Source organism: Anarhichas minor, unplaced genomic scaffold (genome assembly GCF_050575085.1).
Source record: "Anarhichas minor isolate MPS153535 unplaced genomic scaffold, ASM5057508v1 ptg000033l, whole genome shotgun sequence".
NCBI classification, from domain to species: Eukaryota; Metazoa; Chordata; class Actinopteri; order Perciformes; family Anarhichadidae; genus Anarhichas; species Anarhichas minor.
Genome location: NW_027466479.1, coordinates 3418327 through 3442524, shown reverse-complemented (window position 1 = coordinate 3442524; position 24198 = coordinate 3418327). Strand labels below are relative to the sequence as shown.

The following is a 24198-nucleotide window of genomic DNA, read 5'->3' as shown; positions in this document are numbered from 1 at the left end:
GATGAACAGCGATGGAGAAATATTTGAAAAGGAAAAATGCAGACTCTGGACAACATACTAACCCAGATGAAAAGCCTAGTAAGGATCAACACATTGAGTGACTTGTCATTAAATTGTCAGCATATATCAGACATGTCAAACTCAGTACAATTATATCCTGCCCCCGAGAAAATTTCATATGTTTATCATAACTGATGCGATACAACTGATAAACCTTCAGCTTCAGGGACGGGGACATGTGATCACAGACATGTATGATGCAGTAAGAGCTTTCCAAGCCAAGCTGCGCCTGTGGGAGACTCAGATGCAGCAAGTGTCCTCAGAGGACCACTCACTGTCAGTGTCCTCAGAGGACCGCTCACTGTCAGTATCCTCAGAGGACCGCTCACTGTCAGTATCCTCAGAGGACCGCTCACTGTCAGTATCCTCAGAGGACCGCTCACTGTCAGTGTCCTCAGAGGACCGCTCACTGTCAGTATCCTCAGAGGACCGCTCACTGTCAGTATCCTCAGAGGACCGCTCACTGTCAGTATCCTCAGAGGACCGCTCACTGTCAGTATCCTCAGAGGACCGCTCACTGTCAGTGTCCTCAGAGGACCGGCCACTGTCAGTATCCTCAGAGGACCGCTCACTGTCAGTGTCCTCAGAGGACCGCTCACTGTCAGTGTCCTCAGAGGACCGGCCACTGTCAGTATCCTCAGAGGACCGCTCACTGTCAGTATCCTCAGAGGACGTGAGGAAAACCCTGATAAGAGTGAATATGAATAAAGCTGCTGGGCCTGATAACATCCCTGGTCGTGTACTAACAACATGTACCAACCAGCTAACTGATGTCATCACCGGTATTTTCATCATATCTGTCACAGGAGAGTTCACATCTGCTTCATTGTTCCTGTACCTAAAACATCTGCAGTGTCCAATCTAAATGACACGACATTCTGATGAAGTGCTTTGAGAAACTGGTTCTCCAGCACATCAAAACCAACATCCCAGCCAGCCTGGACCCTCACCAGTTTACATACAGAGCCAACAGATCCACAGAGGATGCTGTCTCCACTGCTCTCCACTCAGCCCTCACTCATCTTGAAAATAACAACACCTACATCAGAATGTTCGTTTGTTGAGTTCAGCTCAGCCTTCAATACAATCTCCCCCATGAAACTGATTTTTAAACCTCACTCTGTTACTGGTTATTAGACTTCCTCACAAACAGACCCCAGCACCTCCTCAACTCTAGTGTTCAACACCAGAGCCCCCCATGGCTGTGTGCTCAGCCCCATCCTGTTCACACTGTACACCCACGACTGCTACCTCAAACATGAAGAGAACTCTGTTGTGAGGTTTGCAGAGGACACTAAAGTCATCGGCCGGATTTCAAACAATGATGACATTTATAGAGAGGAGTGGTACTCAGAAAACAACCTACTGATCAACGTCAGTAAAACCAAGGAGACGATTGTTGATTTTAGAATTAGAAGAACAGCTTTAAGTTCATGGGAATCATATCATCACAAACAAGCTGATATGGTCCTTACACATCTTCATCCTGGTGAAGAAAGCTGATAAACGACTTAAGGAGACACTTTGTGCCAAATTCTTGTTAACTTTTGCAGAGAGAGGGAGAGAGTGAGCGCTCATGTGGATAAGCGAGAGACGGAGTGTGAGTTTAGTAAAGTGTGTACTATGAAGTCCTACTAACATCGACAGGCAGTGTGACGGCTGTCTCTTATGAACAGGTCCAGTGCAGATTGGCTGCCCATCGGCAGGTTTGCGTTGTTTACATCTGGTGTATGAAATGTCCTGCATTTTGATAAACTGATAATCTGGGGTCACATCTCTGCCCTACATCCAGGCACCGTCTCACTCCCTCTTCCTCTCCATTCTCATACTCACAGACCTGAAGCTACATCCAGTACTACTATTCTTCTTTTGTGATTTTTTTTTTTTTTTTTTAAATCAGTGAAAACACTGGTTTAACTTTGCTTATTCTTCTTCAGCTGGTTGTCTTTGTTTTGCCTGTATGTCTGAGTGTGTAAATACATTGAGAGCCCTAGAAACCAGTGCAGGGCTACAGCTGTCAGCTATTTTACTACTCTACTTCTACCGATTATTTCCAATAATTCTTATTGCTTAAATAGCATACGAATATATTATCTGTCAAAACTGAACCCATTTAGTTAATTTACGTGCCATATTACATTCTAGGCTTCAAAGCTCCTTGCTAACTTTTTTCACCCCGTCCCGAAAAATAATTTCAGCTGTCCCGAAGTCAGTGAAACTATCGACGATTCTAAATGTTGTCTGTTTACCTTGTTATTGTCATCTATAGTGGTTATTTGCATACAAAAACACAATTCAAATGATTAGGACATAAATGATCAAAAACTATTCTTGTCATTAGTAGTTTTAATGATGTATTATAAGCTTCTTAGAGCTCGTGTTAGGAAGTTAAACTGGTCATAATTCATCTCTAATATCTATTTGATATTGCTGTGAAAACATCTCCTTCAAACAACTGGATTTATTCAAATTTCTCACTGAAACTACATTTTACAAGATTGCATTTGAACACATCATAATAATGTTATAATTTACCTTCACCCGACAGTCATTTTTACTAAATAGAGATTACACGCATCATAATGTAACTTAATGCCACTTCAATTAACGTTAGCTCGTTTTCTTTAGCCAGCAGGAGAGCTAACTGCTACACTACACAGTACTGGATTTAACCCAACAGCTGATCCTCTGAGTAACATCATTAGCGGTAGACGTCTTTGTGTCTGTATCCACAGACAGTAATAGATACTCACCCATTTGGTCCAACCAAACCATATCTTCTTCCTGCCACAATGAGAAGGTCGGCGTTGACGAAAAGCTCCTTGCCATGAGCAGAGATGCTGAACCTCTCCAGCTAAAGGGCGCAAAACAAATCTTCACCAACACATAGTTCTGCTGTACATGCAACATTTTCCACACTAGTTTTCATTGTTAAAAGCATCTAAAGAGCTTCAACACAATATTCTTATAAATAATTAGATAAATTCTTTCATCATGGGTCACATGTCAAGAGATCTGAATTTCACATGTCAGTAAGTTTCCCACCTTGATATCAGAGGCGTTCTCTAGCATGGCCTGTCTGGAGGATATCTCTGCCTGGGAAATGGAGAAATCTCCCTCCAAGGCATTCTGAGCACGGATACTGGCCACCTGACGCTCATACTCCATCTGTAACCAAACAGACCAACACACAGAAATGAGAACACAATAGTAAATAAGCCTACAGCTCACATCATCAGGGTTATTTCTGCAGACTAAACAGAAATTAGTCTAGTCTTCTGACCACTCAACGAGCTGTTCACTACATGTCAGCATTCACTCACACATTCATCCACTGATGGCAGAGGCTGCCATACACTGCCATACACTGCGCACACACACACGCACACGCCAAAGTGGGATGCCTCGAAGATGGGCCTTATATTTGTTTCCATTTTATATTGTACATTTTAAATATTATAATATACATTAAAGGTGAGATTTAGATGACCCTTATTTTTTTATAGGGCTGATTAATCTGCTTTTTCAAAATTCAGTTACCATATTAATCCAGATATAAGCCTGCTAAGTATGTTGTTATGCCACAGCTAAGATTGGTAACATGTGTTACCAGTGACACCGGTGACACCAGTGAAATCGACGATACCGGTGACACCAGTGACAACAGTGAAATCGGTGATACCAATGTTTCCGCAGCAACCGGTGATAGTTTTATACACGCTGGCATATCAGATCACATTACTTGCCCATCACCCCCACCGTCATTTTGCTTTTTTCAATAGAAATAAGAATCATTAGGTAAATGTTTGCATATCAGCGCCCATGTTCATCAGAAGAAAAAAAACCATAATTAGTAAAATACTGAGTGTGTTTTTAATACGGGTTGCTGGCTGATGCTACAATTATAAAGCGAATATGTTCCACTCCATAGAGCAGCAGCAACAGAGTTGCAGCACAAGGTAGGGGGAATCAGATTTCACTTGTGATGAGATTTGGCAATATTTGAGAACAGAGACCTGATGTTGTTAATAAGGAAAATCTGTAAACTTTGTCTGATGAAGGTGGAGCATCTGGACGCAACAGCTCAAATGCACACCCACCCACCCTAAAAGAGTCTTTTCCTTTCTTCTATTGGATGTGTGCTACGGAGCTCTCACCAGAGGAATCAAGTCTGGTGGAGGCCGAAAATGCAAAACATCCTCACAGATGTAATGTTGCAGCACATTTATGAATGCACCATGGCTGAGGGCACAGAGCGGGAGAATGGAGAACCAATTTTGATGTGTCTCTGGTGGAGCTGAAGGCATTGCTTCTGAACGTGAGGGTGCATACTCCTGGAAAAAAAGACATTGAACATTTCTGAGCAGAGCAATGCGTTTTTCATCATAACTCTGCAGAGGAGCTGGTTTTTTGATCAGAAGAAGAGCCACCATTGCCAGTTGACCACCAACAAATCTACACACAAGGGAAGTGAGGGATAAGTTGGAAAAGAAGGCGTCAGACACAACGGTGGATGAGCAACTGTTCCCAACAATAGCATGATGCCCCTTCATACAGTATATGACAAACAAGCCGACAAGTTTGGGATCAAGTTTTGGCAGGCTGCTGATGTTGACAGTAGGAACATGGAGGACGGCTTCCCATGCCTGGAAAAAGATGACAGCAGCGGAGTGAATGTGGTGCTGAAGCTGGTGGAGCCCTTCCTAACTACCCAAACCGGAGCTCCCACCTTCTGTGCCAAGGAGAACAGAGCTGTTCAGTACGACGGTGCTGAAACATGACACAATGCTGCTGTCCGTATATCAATGTAAGCCCAAAACAAACACCCTCAGCACGCAACAGCAGCATATGGTCATCTCCATGGACATGAAGAGGTAGCCAGAGACCGGGGCCTGTTGCAACCACACAGACAGAGTGGCTGCAAGCTCCACCACATGGCTCCTCTGTGATCAGTGAAAGGTTATTACTTTATATTGTTCTATCATCATCATCATTATTGTTGGGTATTCATATTTTGTAATTGTTTAGTATGTTGAATAGAGGGGAAAGCTGTCTGATTGCTACTCGCATAGATGTAAAACAGAAGAGGTGACACTAGGTCATAACTCATCTTAGCTGGGTATTGTTTACAGGCATCACTATTGGACAGCTACTGGTCGTCAGTTGTTCAGCACCAACTAGCTTCACCAAGAAGACCCAAGAGACCAGAGAGACTGGTACCACTTTCACGAGGATGGATTTTTTACATAGGGGTCAACTAAAACTACAAAACGTTAGTATACTAAGAAACTTTACCGTTAGCTAGCAGGTAACGGACTAGCTGAGTTCTAAGTTAATGCTGATTGCTAGCTCTCACCAGTATTGATCTGTTAGCCAAACAAATAATTTATAACCAGCAACATTTTCTAACGTTACCAAGAGACAAAGGTAACATTTTCTAACGTTACCATGTGTGAAATAAACACGTGAACGAGAAGCGTTAACATCACATGTTCACCACATCTAACCCAGAATGATCAGTCAACATATATTAACACCACTTGTTGTCAGATCACCTCATGCCTTCACAGGATTGTCCTTTCAGTAAATAAATAAAATAATCATAATGTCTTGATCAGGTTAAGTAATGCTGTCAGAGAAAGGAGATTTGTTCTTCATGAGTTCAGGTCAGTTCTCTGATTACCATCATAAAGTTATTGCCCATAAGGTTACCTTGTGATGAGAAGAAACGACAATGGCAACGAGTCCATCAAGAGTTCTGCTGAAGACATTAACAATTCCTCACTTACAGCTAGCAAGGCTCGTCAACCTCTCCTGCTCATCAAATCAAACCCGGAAAAATGGCAAAACAGGAAGTGACTCAATTCATGTCATTAACATGAATATATTCATGTATGAATATATTCATAAGTGTGTTTCTCTCCTGTGTCTGCCCATAGACCATAATACTGAATCTATTTAGGATTTCTACATAAAAGATAAAGCTTGATTAAGTATATTAGCCATTCAGAATACTAAAGACTGTTCTTTCATATTCAGTTCAAGCTAAATTGGAAAAATAAAATCATTGTCTGCAATGTGAATGCACAATTATGAGATCATCTTCATGAAAGAAAGCACGATTTGTTCTCTTGGTTGGTTCACTCTAGACAGACAGTTTCCCTACTCTCATTACATTGAAGGTACAAAAATGTACGCATTAAAAAAAAAGAATTACATTCTTTTATCCTCCAACATTTTATGATCCCTGTGTTGTTTTGATTTAGTTCTTCTATATCTTCTGTTCAAATCTATACTGCTCAAAAAAATGAAGGGAACACCTAATCATCTCAGTATAACACCAAGTCAATTAAACTTCTGGGATATCGATCCGTCCAGTTATTGTGAATCAATTTCAAAAGCTGTGGTGCAAATGAAAGCGACAACAGGTGGACAGGAGAGGCAACAGCAAGACAACCCCCAAAAAGATAATGGTTCTCTCTCTTTATCCTTTAGACTGATTTTTCTCTAGTTTTGCATTTTGCAAGTGTTTTTGTCACTACTGGTAGCATGAGGTGGTACCTGCAGTCCATCCAGGTTGCAGTCCAGCTCCTCCAGGATGGCACATTCATATGAGCCATCGCAAGAAGATTTGCTGTGTCTCCCAGCACCGTCTCAAGAGCCTGGAGGAGATACCAGGAGTTTGGCTATTACACGAGGAGAGCTGGCAACAGCGAAGAAGGGCAACAACCCAGCAGCAGGACCGGTATCTGCTCCTTTGTGTGAGGAGGAGTACTACCAGAGCCCTACAACATGACCTCCAGCGGGCTACTCGTGTGCATATTACTGACCAGACTGTCAGAAACAGACTCCATGAGGGTGGAATGAGGGCCTGTCTCACAGCTCAGCACAGGTGCAGCTCTATTGGCATTTGCCAGAGAACATCAAAATTGGCAGGTCCTCCATTGGTGCCTCGTAGTCTTCCCAGATGAGAGCAGGTTCACAATAAGGCTCATATGACAGACGTGAGAGAGTCTGGAGACGACGTAACGAACGTTATGCTGCCTGCAACATCATCCAGCATGAGCAGTTTGGCGGCGAGTCAGTGATGGTCTGGGGAGGCATATCCTTGGAGGGTCGCACAAACCTCCATGTGCTAGCCAACGGTGCACTAACTGCTGTTAGCTACCGAGATGAAATCCTCAGACCCATTGTCAGACCTTAGGCTGTGTTCCTCCTGGTGCAAGACAATGTCCGGCCTCATGTGGTCAGTGTGTAGACAGTTCCTGGATGACGAAGGTATTGATGCCATTGACTGGCCTTCACGTTCCCCAGAACCTCTGGGACGTCATATATCGGTGCATCCGACGCCGCAAAGTAGCACCACAGACTGTATAGGAGCTCACTGATCACCTGATCCAGGTCTGGGAGGAGATCCCCCAGGACACCACCTGCCGTCTCATCGGGAGCATGCCCAGACGTTGTCGGGATTGCACACAGGCAATTGGGAGCCAAACACACTACTGAGCCACATTATGAGATGAAAGTTGGATCAGCTATGATTTCGACATTTAACTTTGATTTTTGGTGTGATTTTTAATGGGCTAAGGATTTTGGTTTCCATTGACCGTTCCTACGTAATTTTGTTCTTGACGAATAGAAACGAAGATGATATCAATAGAGATTTTCAACATGAATATTTAGTTAATTGAGATCCGATGTGTGATTGAAGCTTTCCCTTAAGTTCTATAGTTCACTATGATTTTATTGAAGGGACTATAACTATAGCATTTTGTTGTACAACCCTGTATAGTAGAATGATAATTAAAGGAACCGTGTAAAATCAATGCTCTCGAATAGGGGGTCAATTTGACTGTTGGCTGTTTTAGGAATACAGCGACCTGGCCGCGTCTAGGAACCTCTACATTACACAACTCTTCCTACTGGTTGAGCAGCAGTTCATGACTTTAACATTTAAAATAAACAAGAGGAGGTTTATATAATTAAAGCATCATAACAGCATATATAATGATTACCTGTTTCTTTTTCTTCTTCTTTTCCTTTTTACTCATGTTAGCAAACGGGTCGTCTTCCTGCTGCTTGGCCTGCTCTGCGATGACATCCTCAGCACTCTGAGAGACACAGACAGAAAAGAGAAGGGCTGCCACACCGATTCACAGCAGGACAGGAGAAGAGACAGCTTTGTGGAGGACAAACTTACCTTCATCATGTCACCCGCGTCACTGTCGTCGTCGTCATCCTCCTCCTCCTCATCATCTTCATCCTTACTGTGTGATCGTTCAGCAGGTTTCCCTCTCTGCATGGACAGAGTTAAAGCACATCATGATTACCTGGAGGAGGCTACAAATGAGATAACAATGAAAAGAAGGAAGCCTTGTGTTGGCTTCTTGTCCTCATCATTTTCTAGTGACTAAAAACTATATATAATGGTATAATGGTGTCTAGAGCAAGATCGACACATCTTAAAGGAACAGCGTGTAAGATTTAGTGGCATCTACTGGGGAGTTACACATTGCAAACAACTAAATACTCTGCTCAAGCCTCACTTTCCCAGAGTATATACACACACATACACGTATACATACTGTATACACACGTATATATACAGTTGTGTGAAAAAGTGTTTGCCCCCTTCTTGATTTCTTATTTTTTTGCATGTTTGTCACACTTAAATGTTTCAGATCATCAAACAAATTTAAATATTAGACAAAGATAACACAAGTAAACACAAAATGCAGTTTTTATATGAAGGTTTTTATTATTAAGGGGAAAAAAAAAATCCAAACCTACATGGCCCTGTGTGAAAAAGTGATTGCCCCCTAAACCTAATAACTGGTTGGGCCACCCTTAGCAGCAACAACTGCAATCAAGCGTTTGTGATAACTGGCAATGAGTCTTTTACAGCGCTGTAGAGGAATTTTGGCCCACTCATCTTTGCAGAATTGTTGTAATTCAGCCACATTGGAGGGTTTTCGAGCATGAACCGCCTTTTTAAGGTCATGCCACAGCATCTCAATCGGATTCAGGTCGGGACTTTGACTAGGCCACTCCAAAGTCTTCATTTTGTTTTTCTTAAGCCATTCAGAGGTGGACTTGCTGGTGTGTTTTGGATCATTGTCCTGCTGCAGAACCCAAGTGCGCTTCAGCTTGAGGTCACGAACAGATGGCCGGACATTCTCCTTCAGGATTTTTTGGTAGACAGCAGAATTCATGGTTCCATTTACCACAGCAAGTCTTCCAGGTCCTGAAGCAGCAAAACCACCACCATATTTTACTGTTGGTATGATGTTCCTTTTCTGAAATGCCGTGTTACTTTTACGCCAGATGTAATGGGACATACACCTTCCAAAAAGTTAAACTTTTGTCTCGTCAGTCCACAGAGTATTTTCCCAAAAGTCTTAGGGATCATCAAGATGTTTTCTGGCAAAACTGAGACGAGCCTTTATGTTCTTTTTGCTCAGCAGTGGTTTTCGTCTTGGAACTCTGCCATGCAGGCCATTTTTGCCCAGTCTCTTTCTTATGGTGGAGTCATGAACACTGACCTTAATTGAGGCAAGTGAGGCCTGCAGTTCTTTGGATGTTGTTCTGGGGTCTTTTGTGACCTCTTGGATGAGTCGTCGCTGCGCTCTTGGGGTAATTTTGGTCGGCCGGCCACTCCTGGGGAGGTTCACCACTGTTCCATGTTTTCGCCATTTGTGGATAATGGCTCTCACTGTGGTTCGCTGGAGTCCCAAAGCTTTAGAAATGGCTTTGTAACCTTTTCCAGACTGATAGATCTCAATTACTGTTTCTCATTTGTTCCTGAATTTCTTTGGATCGCAGCATGATGTCTAGCTTTTCAGGATCTTTTGGTCTACCTCACTTTGTCAGGCAGGTCCTATTTAAGTGATTTCTTGATTGAGAACAGGTGTGGCAGTAATCAGGCCTGGGTGTGGCTAGAGAAATTGAACTCAGCTTTCCAAAAATGTGATAAACCACAGTTAATTTATGTTTTAACAGGGGGGGGGGGGGGGGGGGGGCAATCACTTTTTCACACAGGGCCATGTAGGTTTGGATTTGTTTTCCCCCTTAATAATAAAAACCTTAATTTAAAAACTGCATTTTGTGTTTACTTGTGTTATCTTTGTCTAATATTTAAATTTGTTTGATGATCTGAAACATTTAAGTGTGACAAACATGCAAAAAAATAAGAAATCAGGAAGGGGGCAAACACTTTTTCACACAACTGTATATACATACACACATATATACACACACACACACACGTATATAAATATACACATACACACACACATATATACTGTATATATATATATACACATACACACCCCCACACACACACACAGACATACAGTATACATGTACATTTAGATATACAGGCAGTCCTAAGAGAAGCGGAGCGCATGTTTGAAGTTATTCACAAATTTTCATAAAGATGAGTGAACTCTTCTCAGTGTGTCAGCGTCCAGCCTGTTGATGTGCAGAAGAAACTGTAGAATAATAAATCAAATAATGATTCAAATGTTGAAACTAAATAATGCATTGCATAAGTTGTTTATGATGTTATAAAACAAGTTAAACCCAGCTTTGGAGGGTACACGGACCCTTATGAAAACTTCTGATAGTACTCTAGCTGGACCACAATGAGATGTAACACACTACTCTTTTCTGTTGTGACTTGATTTCAAGTTGCACCCTGTATTGCAGCTTGCAGGTTGTCTGTGGGCGTGCCCGAAGCGCTGCTTGCAGTGTTTAAGAACCGCTTATTGCTCGTTGACTCCGGGGAAGGAGAGTTCGGTTGTAACGACACACACTACGAATATTCTTTGCTTGATGTGGCATGGAAAATTCAAGTTGGAATGAAAAACTTTTTATTCAGTTATTAAAGACAAAATGCTTAACTTTGTAGTTTTAACATGTTTTCCATTATTACATGGTAAACGCACACATAAAAAGGAAATACAGAGAACTATGTTCACTGTATTTCAATTGATCTCTTAATTTGATTTATTTTCATGTCGGCATTTTAGATCTTTCATACTTGAGCCTTTTGGGGACTCCAGCTCCAGGTAGCGGCTCTAAAAGGTAGCGTCACACACGTAAGCTGCATTTGTTTGTGGTCATTTTAAGCCAAAGAAAGGACTGTACCTTTTTTGCTGGTGTATCTCCTTCATCCAAATTACTGTCCTCACCCTCATCACTCTGGCCCTGGCTGAGAGCAGCAAAGATGTTTCCGACCTGAAGGACACCAGAGATGCTTTACACTGCCAACTTGTTCAGAGTCAGGACAGTGTGTTAATGCAGACTTAAGACAAACCTTATTCTTCTTGTTCCCTTTACTGCGGGCGATGACTGTTGGAAGGAAAGGCAAGAGCATTGAACTATGAATGTACAAGTGTGAGGATACGAACAATTTCATTGCAAGCATCGTTCTTGAAACATCATACCTGGCTCATCTTCCTCGTCACTTGCTTGGACTGAAAGCTTTTTCAGCTTCAGCATGACATCCTCATCATCATCTGCATCGCCACTTTTTCCTTTCCGACGGTCTTTTTTCTTTTTCTGAGATTGAAAAGAGGAGTTTGAAATTGAAATATCAATTTGAAAATTCAGTGGAAACACCAAAGGACAGAAATAGAATAAACACAAAAACTTTCCATTTATGGAGCCTCAAAGTGCTCATCATTAAATAAAGGGATGGTGATACTGTAGTCATATGAATAAATAGTGCAACATACATAAATGAAGCAATCATTTGTGAGTTTTAGTAATATTTAGACGTCATTACGTATTACAAGGAGATTAGTAGTAACCTCAAACTTTCTCAGCTGAAAACTGAACCCACTAGGCCAAATCTGGAAAAGGACGTTAGGTCCACACTAATTGACTTAATTTTCTCCAACAGAAGTGACAAAGTTCTCGTTTGTGCTGCTTTTGATTTTGTGATCATTGGCCTATAGCTTGTATCAGAAGTACTTGGTTAAAGAAAATAATCTTACATAATCAAAAGAAATGTATGACATTTTAATGACCAAGCTTTTTTAACTGGCTTTTTGCACTGCAAGATTCACTTTATATCGAATATCACGGATGTTGAAACGGCACTGGAATTGTTTCATCAAGACCTTTGTTTTAATTGTGAACAAACATGTGCCATTCAAAAAGCTTAGAATAAAAGTTAGATCAACTGAATTATCTGCTTTATTGATGGAAAGAAACAGAGCCTGGTCTTTTGACAGACACTCTGGGGAATCATCCCACTGGTCTTCATTTAGACAACTGAGAGATAAATGCACATCCTCTGTGACAAATGCCAGATCTATTCATTACGAGGACTTAATCACTACGTGCTATTCAAATCCTACACAATTTTGGAAAGCAGTAAACTGACAAAAACAAAACAACTACTCTTATATCTACATGTCAACCTCAATGATTGTTCATATCTGAACAGAAACAGCCTTGCCTAGCTTTTAACAAACACTTTGCTAATGGTGGTCATTTATTTGCTAACAAATCTACAGGGCCCCCTGTAAACAATGTGTGCACAACAATGTGCACACTGTAAGGCATGCCTCTCTGTTTCCCCTCCAGCCGTTGTCTTGGAAGTATTGCAATCCGTTGACCCCAGAAAATCAACAGGTGAGGATATGAGGGATCCGTTTTTTCTCAGGTTAGCTGCTCCATGAATTACTGAGAAAATAACAATTGATTTAATCATTCTTTATCAACAGGCATAGGTCCCAGTGCCCGGAAAACTGCTCATGTATTCCATTACATAAAGGTGTTGATAGAAGTGACTTAGATATTTCTCGACCAATCTCCAAGCCATCGTGCCTATACAAAAGTCCTGGCATCAAAGCATTCCTCTCAGAACACTGTTATAAGCCCACAACCAAAACATAGCACGATCTCATCCACTACATTAGCTGTAAATGATATGGATATATTATATCTAGACAAAAGAAAACACTGAGCCGCTCTATTTGTAGATCTGTCATCTGATACATTTGACCATCCTTTATTTTACAAAGACTATAAAGCTCTGGCTTTGATCGAAATGCTTGCAGTTGGTTTCAGAACCATTTGTCCAACAATGCGTGTGAAAACGGGGACTGCAGAGTCAGAGTTCTTGCCCATTACAAAAGGTGTACTGCAGGGATCAATCCTGGGTTCTGTCTTATTTACCATTAATATCATTGTCGAACCGTTAAATGGCTGTCAAGCTATATGCAGATGACACTGTTGTCTATTGTATCGCTGGCTCTGTGCAATGAGCCATTGAGAATCTGCAACTCTCCTTTAATCCCTTTTATGTTGCACTTAATACAAATAAAACAAAAGCCATGCTCTTCTCTGTTGACCAGCAATTTACATTTAAATTTCATACAGATGCAGATACAGATGTCAGTAAACATACAAATATGGCTTATTGTACAGGAACAGAACCAGCTTCCCAGTGATTAGCAGAAAGACAGTTGTTGAATCAGTCTCTGATTATGGAGACGTGGTCTATAGACATATGGCTGTCTCCTTTCTTAAACCCTGAGATTCTGAATATCACTCCGCCCTCCCTGGGGATAGTTGGTGTGGTACTCACCATTGTATCTTGTACAACAAGGTTGGGTGGTCTCTTGCAGAGAAGCGTGATATGCACTGTCATCTCTTTCCGTATTAAGCCATTGATGGTGATCTGCCACCTTATATCACTTCATTATTGGTCTGAATCTCTAGACCTTATCAAACTCGTTCAAATGATTGGCTTACACTTGATGCATCCAGAGTTATCACTGAACTTGGAAAATCTACCTTCGTCCTACAGTATGCTTTAAAACTCAATGCTTTAGTATCCATTGGTCAGTTTAGATAGTTAACCAAACATGTCACCCCAATCTGCAGATGATTTTAATTGTTTCATTGATGACCTCTATCTTCACATCTATTTTGTGTATATTCCCGACAATATTGTAAATGAGAGCTTATTCTCAATTATCTATAAAGATTTCATAAAGATTGAATGAAATAATGTAATAAACTATTAAAACTCAAAACATTAAGTAATTTCATTCTTCGTATTTTATATATGTTTTATAAGAGCTCATTTTGATTTCATATAGATTTTTTTTCAAATGCCTTTATTTCATCATGGCATTTTTCTCACTCACACCAATTTATTTGTTCATATATATCACAAATTGTTGACTTGTCTACATATTTTACACAATTTGTTCATATTATTATTTCATAATTGCTTTTTGATTAATTCTATATTGAACACTTTGGATTTCTATATCTACTGAGACACAGAAAAAAGAAAGCGCTGCAGAGTCGGCTATCGAACAGGAGAGCAGCACTGCAACACTAGCAGGCTGAGGTAACAAACCACAGTAGAGACAGAATCTCATTTTGATCAGCTTTATTTTAGCTGATATCTATCGTTTAAAAAAAGGGCCCAGATCAGTCCTGATACTGATCCGGAAGAATGTAAAAAAATATCCCAAAAAATACAAAAAGCGGCACAACTACATGTACAATGCAGTGCATGTCTGAAATGGGCTATAGTAATAAGGAGGCTGAATAGCAAACTCTGGTTTGTTGCTACACTATAGCACAGAACTGGATCTCTCACATTCTGCAAGCCTAAAAAGTCACGTTAGCCAGCAAATTCTATACATAGTTGTTATTAAGAGTGTACCATCAGTCACCTTGTCCATTAAATACCTACTTTCAGACTCACGATTACCTGTTTTCCTTGTGTGTCTTTCACAGCCACCTCATCTACTTCAGGTTTGCCATCTGTGGCGAGTTCATCAAAGAACTAGAGAAAAACATTCACACAACAAATCTAATGAGATGTATTGCACCACAGAGATAAAACTGCAGCTATGAAGCCTTTTAGTACTGTACTTAGAAACTACAAATGAGTACTCACACTTTTTTTTCCCTTTTTATCTTTCTTCCCCTTTTTCACCGTTTTATCTGCTGGAAGAAAACAGATTTTTAATTTCACAATATCAGTGGACTATCAGACATTATGCGTGTCAGGTGCGACTCCAGCAAACTGTATCTGAAAATAAACTAAATAAACTGTTTTGGAGGCTTACCAACACACTTCATCCTTTCCTTTACCTTGTATGAAGAGTTCATGGTTGTAACGTTACACTGTGAATATCCTCAAACCCCTTTAACCTGAGTCAGCATTTTTAACCTCAGTCATTGTTTCATTTCTGTTTTACTTTATCTGTTTACTGTAATGAAGAAAATCAAAACAAAGTCATGACTGGAGTCCTGTACTGTCACGAGTAAACTGCCTCTTTATTTCACATATTTCACATGTCAATGCCGACAGGAGTATTGCATCACCTAACAGATGCAAAACACTTAGCGTTAGTTTATCACTTAGCGTTAGTTATTAAAAGTTATATAATATGATATGTATTAATGCTGACATAGTAGCATTTGCTGACCAAATGAACCCGGTGTATGTGTCGTTATGTTGGACCAAACAGAATTAACATTACATCCACCATTTGTTTAGATTCACGTTAGCATTAGATGCTAATCAACTGTTAGCTCGCCGATCAAAACACTTTGGCCATTTTAACGATTTCATTATTACATGTACTTGTTAGCTCTGTCTAGCTTAACGTTGTCTAATTATTGAGCAATTGACTTCAATTATAAATTGGAATGTATTACAATAAATCCCTCTAGATGAACTCTTTTATATCTGAATCGACCATAAGATGCTCTAGATCATGAAAGAAATGAAGTGGTTTATGACCAGATATCCACCGTTTCCAATCACCAAGTCAGAGTGAAAATTGAAGATTTTCAACGGAGATCGGCATTTGTGACACCTCATCTGGACTAACGTTACTGCTTGATTAGCATTCACGCTAGCCTAGCGGTGGCACTAGTTAGCCTGCTGGCTAGCTTCTCACTAAACGTTAACCTAATCTCACCAGCTGCCGGGGCGACTTCATCGTCCACCCACACCGCTTCTTCTTTCATCTTCTTGGGCATTATGTTACTCTAACTTCGACTTCCTGAAAATAACGTAGTTTAAACGATGTCCTTTTTCTATCCAGTAGAATGAATAGCCTCACACGTCATGCGGCCCAACGTCGGCAGGCACATGCCGGGTCATCAACAAAGTTTTGTTCTGCTTCGTCTGGCAGTTTGCTCGGATGACAAACCGGTCGAGGGGAGATACCACCACCTCTAGGATGGAGGAATGGGACAATCTGAAGCTCACGCCAGTGTTGCATTACTGCCATCTTCTGGAGATAGTTTGCTCTTACAGTCATTTCCTGTAAAGCCTAATCCGTCGGTACAGACTGACATTGACAGGGCCCAATTTTGTTCCCAGATCGACCCTGCAAACAACGTTTCTAGTAATCACACAGGAATTGTAGCAAAGTTACAAAAGAATACTCATGTAGCCTACTCCTAAATCTCTTGCATCTCCTGTCCAGTCTAACTTGTTTTCTGTGTGAAGCACTTTTTGGGGGTTGAAGATATATATATATATATATATATATATATATATATATATATGGATGGATGGATGGATGGATGGATAGATACTTTATTCATCCCACAAGGGGAGATTTGTTAATGTCTCCATGCCCTACAAATGATCTGATCGGCTGTTGACAAACTGTAGTTTTCGACAACACAGCTGCATTTTCTATACCTCAACTTGAAGTGCACACACTGGCAAAGTTCTCACAGCACCAAAACACACTTTAAAAGCCCGAGTCTGATTTCGTCCATAGACTGTATAGATTACGTTCAGCAAAAGTGCCCTCTTCCATAACCCAGTTGAACATTTTCCCTCTGACTCCCATTAGTGTAATTGATCAGCAACCCCTCTCTCCACAACATGTCATGCTTTTTCAACATAACAAAACACCACTCTATTTATAGGTTTAGTTATCAGAATAGTTTTCACTTCCATGGGACATTCAATGGGATCTGCCTTCTTCCCATACTTTATTAAATAACTTACATTTTTCAACATTATGGAATATAATTTTTTGCGGTCTTCAATATTATTCAGTGTTTTCAATAATTTTCCCATGCTAAATGGGAGATTTAGGTCTTTTTGTTTTTTTTGTGACAAAGAAATCATGGCAATTTCATTTTTGGGGGGTTTTGATTTCAAAAGACGACCTGCCTGAATGAACATTGACTCGTCTGTTCCTGATATGTTCAGAGACTTTGACCATATCAAGTTCAGAGAACTTGAACATGAAAACATTTAACAGGTTGCGGAGAGATCGGCGAACAAGGACCAAGGACCCCCTGCCAATCCTAGCACTTGAAAGCTATATTGGGTGGGTCTTGCCAAGAAAAGCAGTGGGATCATTATAACGCCTCAGTGTCACGTGAAGCAAAAAAAGGTTAGATTTGAAGCATTAAACAAGTACAGTTCAATGTGGGGATGTTATGAATCATATTATCTGATTACACCACATGCTTAGTAAAATCGGATGTGCACTTGTTGAAATGCTTACTAGCTGGCGCAAGAACGTACCCAAAAAGTTCTGTCAGGCCGAGCTCAAAGAGCACATGAGCGTACCCCATCCCCTTATTTCCAGCACTCTCTACTGTAACCTGTAACTCTATGGCGCTGCTAGTATTTTCTGCCCACTTCCAGAGACTATTGTGAAGCTCCACGGTCCACCATTGCCATCAAATTTGGATAATTGTAGGGAACAAAACTCATTATACGTTTCTGGTAAACAGTATAGCAACCTGTTATCCATGATGTTATTAGTGCAGACATGCACTATCACTTTTGAATGGAGGGATGAATGTCCTGGAGAGCTGGATTTAGTTCTATAAAATCAGCTGTCTGACCTCCTGAAAGGCAGTAAGTCATTGCACTGGAAAGCTTTACAAATCTGCCGAGTGAGGCCAAACGAATGTCCCTCTCCATAGTCTCCCCAAACTCCTCCCAAACCTGGGCTTTTTTCTTTGGCAACTGCCACAGCTGCAGCTCTTCTGGCCAACCGGTACCTGTCTGCAATTTCCAGAGACCCCTGGGCCACCCAAGCCCAAAAGGCCTCCTTCTTCAGCTTTCACCACTGGTGTCCACCAGTTTTCCACAGTCACCCCCAGGACGAATGAAAAATTCTTCTGGAGGTTAGAGTTGAAGACCTCACAGACACGGGCCTCAGCCAGACATTCCCAGCTCACCACCACCACATACGCATCTGATCCAACTCACCACCAGGTGGTGATCAGTTGACAGCGCTGCTCCTCTCTTCACCTGAGTGTCCAAGACATAAGGCCACAGACATGATGATGCGACCAAAAAGTCGATAATAGAACTTTGGTCTAGGGCAGGGGTCTGCAAACTTTACGATCCAAAGAGCCATTTTGCTCTATTTTCCACCAAATAAAATTTGTCTGGAGCCGCAAAAGCTATTTGATATCACAGCTTATAAAGTTGTATATATAGTTATATTATATATACAAAAACTATAGTTTGTTGTATTTATGAAAATATAGAACAAGAATAAAGACAATTCTTGACATTTTTTTGCAATTTTACCTGATATAACAATATCAAACTCTTATGAAGAGGAGAGTTTGCTGCAGCAGCTGAGAATTCGCTCTTTTTCGCTCATCTCCAGCGTGACACTTTTCAGCAAATGCTGTGTGCTTGTTGTGGAAGCATACAGGTAAGCCAGCATCGTTGGCAGTGAAAGCAAATGAAGACGTCCACGCAGAGTTAAACTCTCTATTTTCCTCCGTGACTTTTCTTTTTTTGGATTTATCCATTGATAGTTTACAGAGGGCGGGGGTCTGAAAATCATGATCAGCCACCTGCAGGGAAAAGCGCTTGACAGGGGTAGAGGATTTAACTGCCTGTGGGAATAATTAACATATAAGATTCTGTTCATTCTTGCTTATAAATTATATTCTCTCTGAACACGTTTCTCTTTTTGGAGAACGTCATGTGAGATAACTTCTTCGATTAGCGCAATTTCCCTGCTCTTCTTTCTATTTCCTCGTCTCAGCCCCGTGTGTCACGGTGTGTGTGTAAACCTCGCTCGAGTCAGGAAACTTGTCAGAATACCCATATTTGATTAGCTGAGCTGCATCACGTTATGTGATTTGCAATACTTCTTAACTGCCCTATGCTTGAATGTGGTGGTTGTTATAGCCAATCCATGACTAGCACAGAAGTCCAACAATAAAGCACCACTTGGTTTCAGACCAGGCAGGTCGTTCCTCTCAATCCTCCAGGTTTCTCCATTGTTACCCACATTAGCGTAGAAGTCCCCAGTCAGCACCCTTTCCAGGACACCAACCACAAACTCTAAGGCCATGTCCACACTACTACAACTTCCATTTGAAAACGCATATGTTTTGCTACGTTTTCGAGCGCCGAAAACGGAGGAGTTTGAAAACGCTCCCGAGGACGGATGAGTTCGAAAACTCCGGAGTTGCTTTGTCGTGTGGACGGTCGAAAACGGATAAGTTTGGAAACGATGACGCCCACACCCGCGTTCGGTACTTGATTGGTTCTTAGCAGTCACGACGTGTCCTTCCCTGATTGGTCACACCCCTATCACGTGACCCTTTCCCGGAAGATCACAAACAACAACATTGATTACCGATCGACTACCAGGTTAATTTAACATGGACAACTGATTACAGCTGTTGCTGACCTTGTTGTCTTTACTAGCAGCTGTTGTCCAGTTAAAGTCTGCATTATTACGGAGGAAGCAGCTGTTATTGGAGCGATTAGTGAGCGGCGTGACCAGCGGCGTCATCAGACCTACGGAGCGGACGTCTGAAGTCACGGTTAGCGGCTTTAGGGAGGGTGATGGACACAAAACGGAGGACTTTCCTTTTCTTATTAATGCTATTTTGCTTAATTTTGTCCTGCACAACTATTGTGAAGTCCGCACATAAACTATAAAGGAACAAAACATGGATTGCTCTCCAGTAGACAGAGACTTCAGACACCAGCAGAGCTACGAGTGAGAACAGAAACAATGAAAATGATGGAACGCGTGAGAGATGTGTGTTGACCACATTTATGGACCCATAATCTAGTAAACCTTTATGTGTAAGTGTTGATTTTAAAGTAAATTTGATGTGAGAGAGAGAGATAGAGCAAGACCCACAGCGCTGTAACTAAGTCTGAAAAATAAAACTTCTAAAACTTTCCACAAACTGTGTCTGTTTGAGTTCATAGAGGAAGATTTTAGAGAAGATTTTAAGTATCAAACATGACCGTTCATTATTAAAGACTACTTTATTACTCTGTCGTATTTTTTTTAACAAAGCAACGTTTACATCGGCACCCACCCCCATGCACAGTGTACGTGAAGAGTCACGTGATATTCGTTTTCAGGTGTTTTATTCTGGACGGAGATCATTTCTAAAACGATGCTGAAACGCCGTGTGGACGGAGATCGCTTTTGTTTTAAAAACGAAAACGTAGTGTGGATGTAGCCTAAGAAGGCCGGGTACTCCAAACGCATATGCACAAACAACAGTCAGAGACTTCCTCTCAGCGACTCGCAGCCACATAGCCTCATTTCCCAGGGTAAGCTTGTGAGTATCCCCACACCCCATTTAACAAGTACAACAACTAGCTGCCATGTTATGTTTGTAAGGAATGTCAAAGCCTTAAACCATCCCACAAAACGAAGGAGGGCGCTCTCACATTTATGTTTTCCAGTGGAGGGCCGTGCATTTTATACCTGGGCCTTCAGTGCTGTCCGACTACAGTTCCACCTCCTAATAATCTCATTATGACGCCACAGCTACGGTTATTATTTGTTTCTAGGGGTGTAACAATACACGTATTCGTATTAAACCGTTCGGTACGAGGCTTACAAACCGAACAATACGTTTGAATAATACTAGTGCGTTTGGAAAATGCAGAAGCTTAAATTGTGGGAAATATAATGTTTTCGGTGGACTTTGCTCAAACTGGCAACATGCTGTCTGACACGCCCACCCCGGAAGAAAAACATTCTACACGCGACGCTAAACTAGCTTAGCGGAAAACAATAGCGGAAAATACGCGACACTCTCCCCGCAGCGTTTAGCTGTTCCCTACCGATTCAAACAGGGATAAAGCAATCGCCACACAATCCCCATTTCTCCAGACCATAATTCTTGCTTTGTAAAACAAAACAAAACCCCAAACAGAGAATCAAATGCCCTAACCCCGCGATGACGGGATGCTTAGTCATTAACGGACAAGCCAGAATCAATGTAATTCACACAATGACAAGAACAAACTCACAAGAACCAGTCACATATATTTATATGACAACAAAGCAACAAATCAATCCAGCAACACTGTGGTGCTAAAACACGTATTCCACCGCACACTGAAGTGCACGAGCCATTCAAATATTATTCACATCAGAGGGAACAACATCAACCGTATTATAAAAACGACACCATAGACACATGAACACAGTAGTAACGCTACTGCAGATGTAAAAACACAAAAGCACTTCATTTACCAAAGCTGCTGTTCACTTAAAGACAAAGTCCATCCTCCTTTCTTTGTTAATGAAGAGTGTAATGACGCGGTTGTACAGAACATCGGTTCAGTTCAGTTCCAGCCGGAGGTCCTCCTGCGAACATGTTCGTTGAGTTGTAGATCCACTCGGGTCTCTCCAAAAGTTTTCAAAAACACCGTAGCTTATAAGTGTCCTGTGGTGCTATCAGTGGTGGGCTGTCAAAGCCTTCTCTGCTGGCCTAGACAGAACCACAAAGTTATAGCTATTTTATAATTTAATAATTTTTCATAAATACACATGTATTATAATTTTTTTCCCATTATCTTATTTTCTCATTGCACAGCTACTGTCTTCCTCAGTTGCTCTGCTTCCAGTGCAGCTTGTTTTAAGTTGAGCTTTTATCCAATCAGATCTCACCTCTGTGTCTCTAGGTAAGAAGAAAGGCCTGAGGCCTGCAGACTCACAAGTGCATCCATGTGCAGTTTAAAGTAAATGGTAGTAAACGATATTGTTGATTGTCATAGTCTTCAGCCAATCAGATCTTTAGTTTGACATGTTGGGCGTATTCTTTGACGTTCACTATTTAAAGACAAAGTCCATCCTGCTTTCTTTGTTAACAAAGAGTTTAATCTCACGGTTGTTCAGTACATCTGTGTGTTTTAGTTCCAGTAAGAAGTCCTTCTGGATTCATGGACACCAGTGAAGACAGTGGAGCCTCCCCAGTTGTATTTCTTGAATACGTTTTAATGTGTTTGAGGGCTGAAAATGTCCGCTCAACAGAGGCAGCAGATATTGGGATTGTCACTGCCCAACATGTCACGCTAGCCCACTGACCAATCCACGTATGGCTAGGCCAGCTAGAAGGCTCTGGCAGCTTTGGTAAGTTAACTGCTTTTGTTTTTACATCTGCAGTAGCTTTAATATGCTTCTTAGGGCCCGAGCACCGACAACGTCGGGCCGTGAGGTCCTTTTTGGGGGCTTTATCATATCCCAAACCTCCCCATATTTGGCGAGCATATCAGGACTGCGGGAAAATTAGATATTTTATGGGTCCCATGCTCGAGTATGACAAAATTGCTCGCTAGGGCCCCCTAGAAGTTGGAATGGCAAACCCCGACAGCCTGTATGTCCAAATGACTTAAAGCTGACATGAGCTGAGCAACTGAATGAGTTCTACAAAAAATCCTCTTGGGACCCTAAGCTCCGTCTCCCGAATTTTTCCGCTATTTTGAATTTTGTAAAAAAAAAAAAAATTCACTTCTCCTAGACCCTGGGTCTGATCGGTACCAAATGCTGTGAATCATTATTGGATCAATATAATTAGAAGTTATGAAAAGCTTGTTGAAATCTTATTGCATTAGGAATATATGGACCAATGAACTTCATAGGGGTGTGGTCGTCTACAGCAATATATATATAACTTCAAAACCATGTGGCCTATCATTAAATATGTAGCATATGTTCACATTGTGTCCTGTAACATACCCTCAAATTTTTATTACATACAACCACTAGGGGGCGATACAGTAATACAGTAATAATAATTGCATTTTTAGGCATTTTTCATCGTTTTCAGGCGTTGTACTTTAACTCCTCTTTAACTCCTCCCACAGAATTTATACGATCGACTTGAAATTTGGTCAAGATGATCTAAAGACATTAATGATGAAAAGTTGCTAAAATGGTCTACTGACATTGAACGACCTTCGTTTTATGTGGCGCCCATGTCACGCACATTTCGTGCCGTTCGCCATGAAAGAGGAAGTTGTCGTAACGACAAGGTACTTTATTCAATCTGCCCCAAACTTGTTATGCATGATGCTGGTCCAGGCCTGAGCACATTTCTATGCCAACATTTTCACAAAGCCAGAGCGCCACCTACTGGCAAAAGGAAATGAACAGTTTTATACTTTGATGTATTCCGACTAGGAAGTTGCCCAGATCAGTCTCAAATTTGGTAAGGTAAGCTGTAAAACATTGATGATGCTTCATCGTGAATATTATGAGTTGTCGTTAAACGCTGTTGCCGTGGCAATGCGTCATTCGCCATGAAAAATTAAGCTTATTTTTCTGTGGCTTAGGATGCTCAACAAGCCTTGGAACTTTGCATAGGTGTCATAGGTGATGGAAATATTGATATTGAACATGTTCAATATCAATATTTCCTGCAATAATGCAGTTTCATTGATGTTCCGCATGAATGAATTGTTTCTACTGAAGAAGTGATGATTGTTAAGTGTGACACCGGTTTCTCTCCTTCACACCACGAGTGAAGCAGCCTCTCACAAAAGAAGATGTTTATAAAGCCTGCATGGGACGGAGGACTACATGTCATGGGGGTCGTGTTTTATGTGCTTTTTGTAGTCCTTCTTTGTTGTAGTTTCTCCATGACAGACCTATGTCAGTGACATCTGCCGTCGCATCATAATTACGTATAGCTTAGTGAAAGTGGAGTCGGATTCTTTAAACACCACGGTTGTCTTTTCCTAACTCCTCATAAACTCTCCTTCACATCTTTCCTTGACCCATGACGTTTTCCTTAGAGGTCAAGGAAAAGTGGTTAGGAATAGACGACAGGAGGTCATTTTTGGACTTTTCCACTGCAGCCTGCTCTCACTACGTGCGTGAC

The 24198-nt window shown here is 41.2% G+C and overlaps 1 protein-coding gene across 4 annotated transcripts in view; it reads right to left on the bottom strand.

Moving 5' to 3' along the window:
- The window catches only part of abcf1 (ATP-binding cassette, sub-family F (GCN20), member 1), a 30769-nt gene extending 14510 nt beyond the window's left edge, over positions 1 to 16259 (bottom strand). Inside the window, exons 1-11 of one of the 4 annotated variants that reach the window (XM_076105687.1) lie at positions 16026 to 16259; positions 14993 to 15042; positions 14804 to 14878; positions 11508 to 11622; positions 11378 to 11412; positions 11209 to 11298; positions 8261 to 8356; positions 8076 to 8171; positions 4218 to 4394; positions 3106 to 3228; positions 2814 to 2914 (exon numbers count right to left, since the gene is read on the bottom strand). In XM_076105687.1, the coding sequence (XP_075961802.1) occupies positions 2814 to 2914; positions 3106 to 3228; positions 4218 to 4394; positions 8076 to 8171; positions 8261 to 8356; positions 11209 to 11298; positions 11378 to 11412; positions 11508 to 11622; positions 14804 to 14878; positions 14993 to 15042; positions 16026 to 16086 (1019 nt within the window). In that variant the 5' untranslated portion in view covers positions 16087 to 16259. The remainder of the gene's footprint in view (positions 1 to 2813; positions 2915 to 3105; positions 3229 to 4217; positions 4395 to 8075; positions 8172 to 8260; positions 8357 to 11208; positions 11299 to 11377; positions 11413 to 11507; positions 11623 to 14803; positions 14879 to 14992; positions 15043 to 16025) is intronic. The other 3 variants (XM_076105688.1, XM_076105689.1, XM_076105690.1) reach the window with 3 other exon arrangements.
- Between the last annotated feature and the right edge of the window lie 7939 nt (positions 16260 to 24198).